General features: G+C 42.8%; 1 protein-coding gene across 4 annotated transcripts in view; it reads left to right on the top strand.

Annotated features, from left to right (window-relative positions):
• CHST11 (carbohydrate sulfotransferase 11) overlaps positions 1 to 13,745 on the top strand; it is a 189,405-nt gene that overhangs the window by 65,290 nt on the left and 110,370 nt on the right. For all 4 annotated transcript variants that reach the window (XM_081928353.1, XM_081928352.1, XM_081928355.1 and 1 more), the window contains one exon: positions 10,351 to 10,436. In XM_081928353.1, the coding sequence (XP_081784479.1) occupies positions 10,351 to 10,436 (86 nt within the window). The remainder of the gene's footprint in view (positions 1 to 10,350; positions 10,437 to 13,745) is intronic.

Raw genomic sequence — 13,745 nt, 5'->3', positions numbered from 1 at the left:
ATTTGGGAAATGTGAACATGTGCTCTGCTTCAATGGAAATACCGATGCGGAGTTTGAGACTCTGGCATTCTAAAGGTCAAGCTGTTGTTTCTGCACCCATGTTGGTAAAAACCACAATTTACACTGGGATTTTTTTCATGGTATTCTCCTGTTGTCCAGTCTGCTGAAAGGCTGTTGATGAACTCATCACTTAAATGTACCTATCCCTTTGAAATTTAACATGATGAAAAGCAGCTTTGTCCTTTTGCTGTTCTTCAGAGCTCTATATTTCACTAGGTCAGGGATGGGGAACCTGTGGCCTTCCAGGCGCTGTTGGACTCCAACTCCCATCAGCCCCAGCCAGCATTCTCAGTGGAAAGAGAGTATGGGAACTGGAGTCCAAGACATTTGGAGGGCCACGGGTTCCCCATCCCTATTCTAGGCCCTTGGTTTTCAAATGTGACTTTGTTTGGTGAAGATGAAGATTAAGTTTCTTTCTCCTTTAGTTGCTTGTTGGCCCCAGATATCACACTTCCCATTCACATTGAATGGAAGGAAGTGGTTATGGGGAAGGCTTATGAGTGTGGCAGATGAAAGGTAGTTGTGACTGGCAAGAGGTGTGGGGAGGGGTAGGGTGAGCAAAGTAAAGCATAGGCTTTCAGCTCGCACAACACAGCTGGGCATTGTGACTGTGCAATTTTTGGCTCAGTTGAGGGTTGGACACAGATTTCACGTTCAAGGAAGGAATATCAATGTACTGAAATCCTCATAAGCATCGCATTGAAAGTAAATCTGTCTAACAGAATGGGTCATGTATTGTAGGTTTAGGTTTAATTTCATATCATTTCTTAGGGATACAATAAAAGAGCAAGACTTTATGACTCATTTAAAACTTCACAACAAACTACTGTATTTTTCGCTCTATAAGAAGCACTTTTTCCCTCCTAAAAAGTAAGGGGAAATGTGTGTGCGTATTGTGGAGCAAATGCAGGCTGCGCAGCTATCCCAGAAGCCAGAACAGCAAGAGGGATCGCTGCTTTCACTGCGCAGCAATCCCTCTTGCTGTTCTGGCTGCTTCTGGGATTCAGAATTTTTTTCTTCTTGTTTTCTTCCTCCAAAAACTAGGTGTGTCTTATGGTCTGGTGCGTCTTATAGAGCAAAAAATACGGTACATGCCGTCCATTATTGTAACCCAAACATCTATTGGAGTTTCCAAATGTACAGTTGGCTAAACAGTGTTTAGATGTGCTTTTTTGCTTCTGTTCTCTTAGTATTCAGCTTAATAACTTTACTCCCATCTCTGAGGTGCAGAGTGATGGACAAAACAAACAGTTTTGTCAGCTTGGAAATCAAAACCATCCCACAAACCATGGCTTGCAAACCTGCTTTAAACCATAATTTTGAATTCTAGTTTGCTGGCCAATCACTGTAGCTAACCTTCCTTACCCATAATGTACAAATTGAGCCTATGTACTGAGCATGGGGACCTTGTGGCATTCAAGAGGTTGTTGGACTTCAACTCCCATCTGCCCCAACCAGCATAGCCGATATTCAGGAATGGTGGGAGCTGCAGTTCAGCAACATCTGATAGGACACAGGTTCCCTCATCTCTTCTATATATTTTTAAAGCTAGAGAGCAAATTCCAGTCTTGACTTAGCCAAGCTGCCAAAGACTTGATCTCTTGCATGCAAGGTGTGCTTAGAACTTATACTATAGTTATAGTTCAACTTTATTAAAAAGTTTTCATTAGAAACGTTTGAAGAAAACCATAGGTAGATCAGACTGCCAAGCACTACAAGGGCAAATCTGCCTTGCCCTTTAGTGAGCTGGTGTGTCAGTATAACACCACAGGGTGTTATCTTATCTTGAGCAGATGAAAAGGACAAGAAGCTCTTTTAGAAACTGCTTTGCCATTGGCGCAGGTGCATTTGTCAGCCAAATAAACAACTGTTCAACAGTATACTGTGCTATATAGCATTCACAAACTAGCCTTACATAAAAAACTTGCTGTTGCTAAGAAGCACATTTCTTGGCATCTCTAAGCATCTGTCCTTGCCTAATGTGCAAACAGCTCTAGCCCTATTCAGGCCTGCTGATTTAACACATGAGCAGGGAGCGAGGATGGGCTTGGCCCTCCCCAGTTGCCATCCCCATCGTTCCCCACAAGAGCAAATCCCCTATAAGGAAAGGTTATTACATTTTTGATCTTTCTAGTTTACAGTAAAGGCAAGTAAGAGGCAATATGAGTGCATGGAATTATGCACGTTATGCAGAAAGTGGATAGAGAGAATTCCCCTTCCCCCACGTAATACAAAACTCGGGAACATCCATTCCTTTATTTGAAGCCCTGCCTTAAAACGTGTAAGCTTCCTGTTACTACATTCTTGTGATGTTGCCAAGAGTGACGCTCAAACTCTGCTTATTTCTTGCCTTGGTTTATGTGAGACAATTCAGGCATAATACCAAATGATGGTTTGGTGTTTTGTGAATAAGTGGAGAAGCCATAGACTCATGCGTCCCATTCATCTGGTCCTGAGTGGAGGCACATCATAGTTTGCTGCTTCATCGGAGCAGGCGATGTATGGTTTGTGTCTGCTCTGCAAGTCAGGATAGGAAACCATTTTTATTGCTCCATCTGTACCAGTGGCGTAGCGTGGGGGGTGCAGGGGGGCCCGGCCGCACCGGGCGCAACATCTGGGGGTTACGGTTAGGGGGCACAAATCCACGGGTTAGGGGGCGCAAATTACTTGCCTTGCCCCGGGTGCTGACAACCCACACTATGCCACTGATCTGTACTGGCCAACTCTAGCGTGGAATGGCTGTGCACAAGGGAAGTGAATGAAAGTTTTTGTCAAACTGCCTCCTGGCTCACCTTTTCTTTTGCTTTGGCTTGTTTATTGCTCACTGACCCCCATGCTGATGGGCTTGATGTTGGTTTCTGCTTTCTTCTCTGTGCAGCGAAGTGCTTGTCACGAGACAGGTTGTTTACATTCCACAGTAAATGCACTGTTGGGTTTTCTCACGGGAAAGCAGACTGGATATGACGTACACTGGTTTCCTGTTTTTCACTGTTCTTTGCAGTTTCAGTTTGTGATTCTCTCCGTGCTTTTGAGGAGAGATGACGCTTTCTCTGCTCCAGCAGAGGGAAAATGTTTTTCTGTAACTTACCAGCTTTGAACTGTAAATAAAGTAGTATAGAGCATGTTGGCACATACTTCTCATCATTCCGCTGTGCACTGGACACTGCTTATCCCCAACATTTGGTTCCGGGCCCAGAATAACGCAGTGTTTTGAGAATGGACTCCAGAAGTTGGGCTCCTGGCAAAGGAACAAAGGAGCAAGAAACGAAGTGCCGGCAAAGTATCGGAACAGCAGCAGAGGGACGGAACACACGGTATCTGCTCTGCGCGTCAAGATGATTGATGAAGGTATGTGCTACTGCTCCGGGCAGCCTGCCAGCTTCTAATTAATGGCTTTATGGCTGGACTTTGAACTTTTAATAGCCGGTTTTTGCCGTGGCACAGGCAAAAGGCTAAAAGGGAACAATTTCCTATGCTGGGGAAATCGAAAGTAACTTTTAGAAATGCTATTGGAGTAAAGCAGCTGCAGAGAGTAGTGACGCAGCGGAATTAAGGCAGCATAGAGAAAGCACTTGGGGACTTTCGCTTTTGAACTTGCTTTTGGAATGCAGTTTGAAGCAGCTGCAGATAAACAAAAGAGCGGCTCAGGCTCACATGCAGAGGCTGTTTTGAGTTTGCTTTTGGATTGAAGCAGCTGTACACAGAAGCAGCATGTATAAAGCAGCCTGATTTAAAGCAGCATAGATGATGCAGGAGGCAAATGCCAGAGTCATGATGGCTAGCTGCAGAAGGCTGGATGAGGCAAGTGGGGAATTTGATACCACTGATCAGCCAAATGCTCAACTCACAGTAGCCTGTGATACTGCCAAGATTCAGAATGAAGCAGATCGGCGGGGTGATAGCTGCATGGGAAATGGGGAGGCTTCACAGACGTCATCCCATAGTGCAGTGGAACCACCAGATGGCGCCAAAGCTTTGAAGGCAGTGAAATGCTACTCGTGTGGACGTCTAGGCCATATGAAGAGGGAATGCAAATATCCCAAGGCCAAGACAGAGCAGCGCAGCGAAAGCTCATCGCGTGGAAAAGGCCAGAGCAAAGGCAAAGGTCCGGTGTCCAGGACAACGCAGCACAAGGCAATGGTCTCACGCTACGCTCCAAAGGTTACAAAGGTTGCAGAGGTTGCAGAGGTCAAGAAGACGTCTAGATCATTCTTCGTTGTTGATTCGGCTGCAACGCATCACATGTGCAACGATAAGAGACTGTTCGTGTCTTTTACACCGCAGGAAGGTGCAATTCACCAGGCGGATGACCACACCATTCCCAGTAAAGGCTACGGAACTGTTGTTCTTCACAGTTTGGACTTATCGATACAGGATGTTCTTTATGTGCCGGATGCGAAACATAATCTGCTCAGCGTTGGACAGCTGATTGAGAAGAAGATTGACGTTACCTTTAAAAACAATAGGTGCATCATCACCAAGAAAAATGATTATCAATTGTATGCTGAATTTGTTGGTCGTTTGTTTCTTTTGTATTATGATGATGTTGTGCAGGATGACACTTGTTGCATTGCAGGTTCTAACAAAAGTTTGCATGCAGAATGTATTCATGATTTTCACAGGAAATTTGGTCATTTGCATTTTGAGGCAGTATCTAAAATGCCTGCCTTGGTTGAAGGTATGACTATTAAACCCTGCAGGTACCACATGAAGTGCAAGGCATGCGCAGCAAACAAGGTCAAAATGGCTGCGAAAGGTAAGGTGTCTAGTAGGCAAGCTACAGAACCATACCAAATTATTCATGCTGATTTGGTTGGACCACTAGCGCCCTCTTTGGGAGGAAATAGGTACTTCATGGTTCTCGTTGATGCATTTTCCAGGTATATTTTTGTGTACAATCTCAAGCAGAAATCAGAGGCTTTTCCTAGGTTCAAGGAATTCTGTGCTTGGTTGGGAAATGTGCATGGTAAGAAGATAAAGATTCTTTTCACTGACCGGGGGGGAGAATTCACTTCTCAGCAGTTTGAAGCTTTTCTGGCTGAGAAAGGAATTCAACACGATTTGTCTAGTCCTCGCTCGCCATGGCAGAATGGACTTGCGGAACGAGCAAATCAAACATTGCTTCAAGGATTAAAAACCTTGCTGCATGATGCAAATCTTCCAGAGAATTATTGGGCCGAAGCTCTCTCATGTTTCACTTACAGTTATAATCGCAGGTTATCTTCAGCGATTGGTTGTACCCCCTATGAGAAGATGTTTGGCAAGAAGCCGTACATCAAACACATGAAAATTTTTGGTTCGGACATGTGGGTTCACTCACCACAAAACTCCAAGTTAGACAAGCGTGGATTGCATGGTATCTTTCTAGGTTATCAGAAAGGGTCTTACAGAATAATGATGACTGACTCTAAGGAGATTAAGCTCACAAGAAGTGTTGAGTACAATGCCAAGTGGGGGGAGAATGTGGGAATTTTCCAATGTTATCCTGATGACAGTGATGAGACTGAGGATAGTCAAAAGCAACCGCAACAACCCACACCCACTGATGAAGGTTCTGATTCTGAGTCTGAAACTGAATCAGATGATTCAGAGGATTTCAAGAGTGCGAAAGCCTCTATGCGACCCTCTGAAAGCTCTGATCAAGAATTGGAGGAACCATTGTTCACAATAGGTCACTTTTCTCCTAAGAAGGAAGAGGAGAGTGTTGAAGACTTAAGGCTAATTCGCAGGTCACAGAGAGCCACAAAAGGCAGACCTCCAAAGAGATTTGCTGATGAGTTTGCTAACATAGCAGTGACAGCTGTTAAAAGCTCCAAGAAGGTTTTTGAACCTTCAAGTTTCCAAGAAATCCAGGATTTGGATTCAAAGGAAGCTGAGCCATGGTTAAATGCCATGAAGGCTGAGCTTGATTCCTTGGAAAGAAACAAAACATGGGAACTTGTTCCAGTAGTTCCAGGAATGAAACTGCTTGGAAGCAAATGGGTCTTCAAAGCGAAGACTGATCAAAATGGCAAGATAGTCAGACACAAAGCCAGATTGGTAGCCAGAGGATTTGCACAGGTACCAGGTGAAGACTATCACGAGACCTACTCACCCACAGTGAGGTATGAGAGCATTAGGCTTATGCTCAAGCTAGCTGCAGAAGAAAATCTACACATTAGTCACCATGATGTGAATACAGCTTTTCTGTACGGATCTCTAAATGAATCACTTTATATGCTTCCACCTGATGGCGTACAGGTAAAACAGGGATTTGTTTGTGCTCTGAAAAAGTCCCTTTATGGTCTCAAACAAAGTGCACGGTGTTGGCACACAAAACTCACTGAAGTATTGTTTTCTCTAGGTTTTAAGCAAGGGAAAGCTGATCCATGTGTATTTGTCAAAGAGGAGGGGCAAAAGAAACTGTATTGTTTGTTTTATGTTGATGATCTTTTATTCTTTTGGAAAGATGTCACAATGTACAATAACGCCCTAGCTCAACTGAAAGAGCACTTTGACATGAAAGATCTTGGTGAGGTAAACAACTACCTATCTCTGGAAATAGAGAGAGATCAAGATGGTAACATTCTAGTACACCAGTCACGGAAAATTGCTGATGTGTTAAGCAAGCTAAACCTGATGGATGCTAACCCTGTGGACACACCGATGGTAACAGGTTATCAGGTAGATGACACTGAAGAAGCATTTTCTGACACTACACTGTACAGAAGTGTGCTAGGCAAGCTAAACTTCATTGCCAGATGTTCAAGACCAGACATTGCTGTTAGCTGTAATTTGCTAAGCAGACAAGTCAACAATCCTACTGTTAAGGATTGGAAAGCTCTGAAACGCATAGCGCGGTATTTGAAAGGCACTATGCATTACAGACTGAGATTTAACAATCAGAAGTCTGGTGGTCTTGAGATATTTGCAGATGCAAGTTTTGGAAGTGACACTACAGACAGGAAAAGTACGTCTGGAGTTTGCTATAAGTACAATCAGGGTCTATTTGATTGGTCATGCAAGAAGCAAACAACAGTTAGCTTAAGTACTTGTGAAGCTGAACTGAATGCACTGTCTTATTCACTTAAAGATTGTGAATGGTTGTTACAATTGTGCAAAGACATGAAAATTCCTGTCAAATGTCCAATCCAGGTTTACCAGGACAACAAAGCATGTTTGGCTTTGCTGAATTCTGAAGGTTGTAAGCAAAGCACGAAGCACTTGCAATTGAAGTTGCAACATGCTAGGGAATGTATTCAGAAGGGACTCGTAACGGTGTCCTATATGCCAGGTAATGAAATTCCTGCTGATGTATTGTCCAAGATTGTATCAAGGGATCAACACTGTACCTATGTGCAGAAGTTGGGTTTGTACAGATATTGTACGAACACGCTGCCCAGAGATGTTCACAGAAAGGGGGAGGATGTTGGTTTCTGCTTTCTTCTCTGTGCAGCGAAGTGCTTGTCACGAGACAGGTTGTTTACATTCCACAGTAAATGCACTGTTGGGTTTTCTCACGGGAAAGCAGACTGGATATGACGTACACTGGTTTCCTGTTTTTCACTGTTCTTTGCAGTTTCAGTTTGTGATTCTCTCCGTGCTTTTGAGGAGAGATGACGCTTTCTCTGCTCCAGCAGAGGGAAAATGTTTTTCTGTAACTTATCAGCTTTGAACTGTAAATAAAGTAGTATAGAGCATGTTGGCACATACTTCTCATCATTCCGCTGTGCACTGGACACTGCTTATCCCCAACATTTAATGGCAATGATGACATGGGGTTATGCTGAAGCTTATCAGAGTGAGGGCAGTGCTCCATGCGATCACCCTGGAGGCTGCTGGTAGGTTAAGCATAATTGCTGTCTTCTCTTTTTGTCCTGCTGCCACTAAAACATTCCCCATGCAGCTTTGCAGCAGGCAGAAAGTGTGGTGCTATCAGGGAAGACATTTAAACTCAGCCCTGTCTTAACCTCCAAATTAACACTTGTTTAGGAGCTCAAGTCTGGCATAGCCTGAATATGTTATGCAATGTTTTCTTGAGGAAAACTTTCTTCTTCTTCTTCTTCTTCTTCTTCTTCTTCTTCTTCTTCTTCTTCTTCTTCTTCTTCTTCTTCTTCTTCTTCCAAATACCTGTATCTGTGCATGCAGAAGATCAATTGCTATCCTACATGTGTTTAACATTCAATATTTTAAGCAATTGCTCTATTGAGCTGTTTGACTAAAAATCCTCAGAAGTTAATTAAAATTGCAGCCCACGGTAATCTCCAGTACTTTAAATGGTGAAGGAAAATCAAATCATTTAGTGTGTTTGTTTACTAGAACTATTCAAGATACCACCAAGACTGTGGAGTTTCTCATTGCTTTGAGGGGAAAGCAGCAGGTCCCTTCAGTAGATAATTACCTTTTTAATGTTTCAATTTAGATTAGGAGAGAAAGAGAGACATTTATTTTTCTTTCAAGAGAAAAAAAAGATGTATGTTCTGTTTCGCTTCTGCAGAGATGTTTTGCAGTTTTCTTACAGATTTTAATATGATAAGCATTAGATAGGACACAATTTGTTTAAGTAATTGCTTCTGCAGCCGGCACTAACCTTTAAAGCCCTTTAAAGGTCAGGATCTGAATGTCTCAAGGACCGTCTTCTCCTGCTACGTGAGCCTGCCCAGTTATTATGTTCACCATCAGGGCTTTAAAGCAGTAGCAGTCGGAGGTGTGGCGTTGCTCTCCTCCTTCCAAACACTGAGTGTTGTTGCCTGTTTCTGAGAGGGGAGGCCCAGGGAGCTCATCACAGGGTGGGCGTGACGGCAGAGTTGACCCAACTATCCTGCACCCACGGATGTCTTACGATAACCATCTGAGGTGGAAACAGTTGAGGGAGTGGAGCTGGTTTCGCAATATTGCTGAGACAGTTGCCCTGCTTCTCATCCCTCCCAGTGCTGCAGCCTGATGGGATATTTACTTTTAGGTGACAAGTGGAAACAATTTGCAAGTGTTCTTTAGAAGATATAAGAAGCTAAAGATGGTAAAACTGCACTAAAAGCCCTATAAAAACAAAGAAAGAAATGCACCAGCTCTTGTTGTGTTGAGTAGGTCCTTTGGTTTTGATTCACGGTGCAGTGTCTCTGGGACTTTTTAAAGGGTAGGAGTGATGATGTCATCTTCCGGAGCACCAGAGTGATTGATGGATTTTCCTTGCTCTGGCAAGTGAATGAGGTGATAAGAAGGTGTTCGCAGTTTCCAGTTATTTGTGACAAGTTAGCCTAGATAAAAATGTCTGAGAATGTGAAAAATAATCGAATAGAAGCTGGTTGCTGTTTTCCTACTTCACACTAGCAGTTTCGCTGGTAACACTTCCTTGTAAGATGGTCGGCATTTAAAAGCTGAAACTTGCGTTTCAACTGATTGAAGATTCTTAGGTAAAATTCAGTGTGTTTTACAAATTGAATCTATTCTATAAGAATCACTTATGTGACAGTCAGCTGATCCCAATACCTATGCAATTATGTTGTTCATTGTTTCTCTTTGGGAAAGATGTATATATCAACACGGAGCCTGCTTTAAAAAACAAAAAGCTATTGGTGGTGTATTAAATATATTATAATTATTTTACTTTGTTCTGATTTATTACCTCCTTTTCACCCCAAGGTTCCCAGGTGGGTTACAATTTAAAATACAACATTAAAACAGTTTCTTAAAAAAAATTACAACCACAAGTATAGGGTTCTAAAAGTATGTATTTCACTTGTCAAAGGCCAGGGTAAGGGGGTGGGCCTTCAGTGATGAAAGCTGGATAGTGAAGATGTCAGGCACATCTCTGTAGGGTGGGAGTTCCACAATTTAGGGTGCCACAGAGAAAGCCCTCTTCCTTGCCACCTGTGCCAAATCTTCTGAGAGTGGTGAGACTACCAAAAGCTGATCTTAGCACCCGCTGTGGTCTGTAGGAAAAGAGGTGATCTTTCAGATTTGGGGGAGCAAAGTTGTCTAGGACTTTAGCACTGTGAATGGAACTGCAACCAATGCTGCTGTTTTAAAATGGGGGGTTATAAACGGAACCCTATCCAGTAATCTGCCTGCTCCATTTTGGAACAAGAAGGTGTTTTAATCAACAACAACAACAACAAATTATAATAATGCTATGTTTAGTTAGCTGAACCCTACCCACTCCATCAGACCCACCCTTATGGTTAATTCTTTGATCACTATTTTTAAAGAAATCCAGCCTCATTTCTGAAATATGCTAATTGTTTTAATTTATGCTTTAAGAATCATTTAATATTTGGGAAACCTGACTAATTTCCCTTTATTTCCTGCCAGTAATACGTAGGAATCCATTTGGAATGGACATCTGCTGCCGGAAGGGGTCGAGGAGCCCACTGCAGGAACTGTACAATCCAACCCAGGTAAGCGTCCTAGTGCTGTAGCTTCAGTTCTTCACACATCCCACACACGCTGTTCCGTTATTTTCCTGATGAATAGTCTGGCTTCCTGGTGGAGTGCATTAAGGCGGCAGAGAAGCTGCGCACTTTCCTTGCAAAGTTATTTCGCTTATCTGAGAGCTCTAGTGAATTCTCATCTCCTGTGGATAGGGAAATAGAGAAGAGATAACGCATAGGCGCACACACTGTGGAACACCTTAAGACTTTTAATGTTGCTTTTCTTTCCCCCTTTCCAGATATTGTTTGGAAGCAATTGCAGGTAGCCAAAATGTTGCAAATAAGTGTGGCCCAAAGAAATAATAATAATAATAATAATAATAATAATAATAATAATAATAATAATAATAATAATTCTGGAAACTTGCAGCCTCTTAACAGCTCCAGCCTTTCACCCATTCATCCCATGCTGGCTAATTTTGGTTGGGTTACTTGTGAGTCAGAAGTCAGTTTAACAGCTCCCCCACCCCAGCAATGTTTGAGCACTACCCTTGTAAGGTAGGTTAGACTGAGAGGCTGTGACTGGCCCGAGGTCACCCAGTGAGCTTTCGTGGCTGAATGGGCATTTGAACTCTGATCTTAATCCAGCCCTCTAGCCATTACATCACACTGGCTCTCATGAATAATGATCTCTGTTCAAATGGAGAGGGAATCCAGAAAACACCATGACTGGCTTTGTTTCAACATGAGGTTGATTCCTGTTTCCAGTATGTTTTGAAATGTTACTATAGGAATCCATTTTTAAAGTATGTCTGAAGCCTTTGTTCGCTGACATGTAGCCATCAGTTGTGATTTAGGGGACGAAACATGGTTTTTCTGATATTGTTGATGATACCCTGCTGAGAAAGAGGCCCATTCTGTGATTTTATATTTAGTGATGTATTTTGTTATTTTATCGAACTATTGTTACCTCCCTGATATCTTCAGATTAAGCAGGGGATAAAAATATTTTAAATAAGTTAATGATACCTTGGAGAGTAGCATTTCCTGCTAGCCGTGGAGAGGAAGTATTGCCATTGCAGAGGGTGGGAAATGCCAGCCCAGCTATTAAACATAGTTATTAAGGTTTAACAGCTGCCTATTTCATATTTATACCTTAATGAATAACATTTTGTGAAACGCGGGCAGCTATTAAGGGAAGTGACTCTTAATAAATCTCACTCCTTAGATTTAACAAGCCACTAAATATTTCAAATGCTACTTGGTGATGGAAGGAATCACTGTGGGGCTTGCAAAATGGGTTCCCACTGATTAAGCAGGAATTTTTAGAAGGGGCTGGTGACATTTGAGAGATACGTGTTGGCTGTGACATGAGAATGTCAAAATGGTTCTCAATATGCCTTTGCCTTGCTTTCTGCTTCTAAAATGAACTCAGGTTAGTTTCCATTTTTACTCTGAGTCCGAGGAAGTTAGGGCAACGGCATTTATTGACACGAGCAAGTTGGGCTCTGTGTTGCTAACTGGAAAGTGTACATAAAACTTTCAACAGGAAGAAAGTAAGCCTGCCAAAAGGGGAAATAATAAAACCTTAGAACGCTTTCAGGGAATGACTGGTGAGGAAAGTAAGCTTTAACCGCTCTGACTTATCGCCTCTGGGGTTTGCTGGGAAACATTCAATATGTGCTTGTGACTTTTCTGTTCCCATTGCCAAAGGTCATGAAGGAAGATAAGAACATACAAACACATTAAAAAGGCCTTGATTCCAGTCTCTTTGCAAGCTGGGTAGATGCAAAGGCTTCCTGGCCTGCTACAAGTAGGGAACACAGTTCTCTGCTATATGGCTTCCTTCTTTTCCTCCTTTCCAGGTATATCTTGACCAGGGACAGGTGACTACTGTATGTCAATTTCAATTTCTCCCAGTTTCTCATGTTTCTAATCTTAAGTTTGGTTCTTAATGTTTCCTCGTCAGTTTGCAATTTTTAAAAAAGACCTCGTGAAAATTCATCAGCAGTTTTGTTTTAATTTCTCCCAATAGACACATTTTTTTTGTATGCAATTATGCCTATTATATGCATTGTTTGCAAAGCATTTTTTCGTAATGAAATGTACACCCTAAGTACATGCACTTATGCACTCACTATTTGTCTGAGGAACTGCATTGCACAATTTGGAAAAGTGCAAATTTTGGAGGAGGATGCCTGTGCTTTGGTTCACGTCTTGTTCCGGAAAGTGCAAATTGGGTAGGTTCACACTTAGGTGCGAACTGAATCAAATTCATTCCTCATCCCTCATCTTTACCAAGCCCCCTGCATTAGAATTCCTTCAGCGTCTTCCTCTTTGAGGGAGCCAAGCACAGAGTCAATGTTTGAATAAGGCCAGAATTTCTCACAGCCACTGTTGAACTAAGCAGATGACGTTTTTCACACATCAAGAATTTCCATCAGTACACTGGCATCTTCTGTTCGTAGTGCATTAAAGGAAGGGGTGAGAGTTGGAGAAGGAGCGGGGCGGGGGGAGAGGAAGAAGAAGAAGAAGAAGAGAGATTGACTCAGCCTAACATCCATCCGCCTTTTTGGATAGCGTTTGCACAGTATATGTCTATGCATGAAGGGCATGGCAGAGCAATATTCCGGCAGACGCTGTCCTGTTGACATTCACAGATCACTTCAGAGGAGTGGAAATAGCAAGAGAGCTACTGGGTGGAGGAGAGAGGTGAAGTGAGGTGATCATAGGCTGCCGTCTTGAATGGCCCTGTTGTTGTGTCAGTTGTGCGGTTTAATACAGTTCTTCCACAATTTGCAGAAAAACTTAGTTGATTTTTGTCAGCACTTTTGTCATTAAATGACAGGTGGTGTTTGAGTCTGGCATCATCTGGGGAGCACCATGCAGATCTTCCTGCTCAGCTAGACCCTCTCATGCGGGCTGTACTTTCCAGCTTACTGTTGCCACATGAGCACCTGAGCTTGGAAGAGGAAGAGTGGTTGCAATGCATTGGGCAGCTACCTAACTGAATCCACTCCTTTTCCCTATCTCTGCCTCTCCTCTTTCAGCATTATTTTTAGCCAAGGGTACAGCGAGAGGAAGGAAAGAGGCTTCAGCAATGGGAAGTAGGATTTGGGGACAGATCAGCATACCAATGAACTGCAGCTGCTTCCCTTCCAATTATCTAGAATGTCTCCTCGTTCTAGCCTTGACATGGCCAAGGAGATGCATTTTTTAAAAGCTGGAGAAGGGCAAGCAGTAGCAACAACTCCTTGCCCCCTCTCGTGAGTATGAAGTTTTGGGAAACAAGGAAAACTGTCTGTATAGATATCAGGTATTGTTAAGAAGAACTAT

Source organism: Podarcis melisellensis, assembly GCF_964234715.1.
Source record: "Podarcis melisellensis genome assembly, chromosome: 10".
NCBI classification, from domain to species: Eukaryota; Metazoa; Chordata; class Lepidosauria; order Squamata; family Lacertidae; genus Podarcis; species Podarcis melisellensis.
Note: the sequence above shows the minus strand (reverse complement) of the source record. Positions and strands in the feature narration are given on the sequence as shown.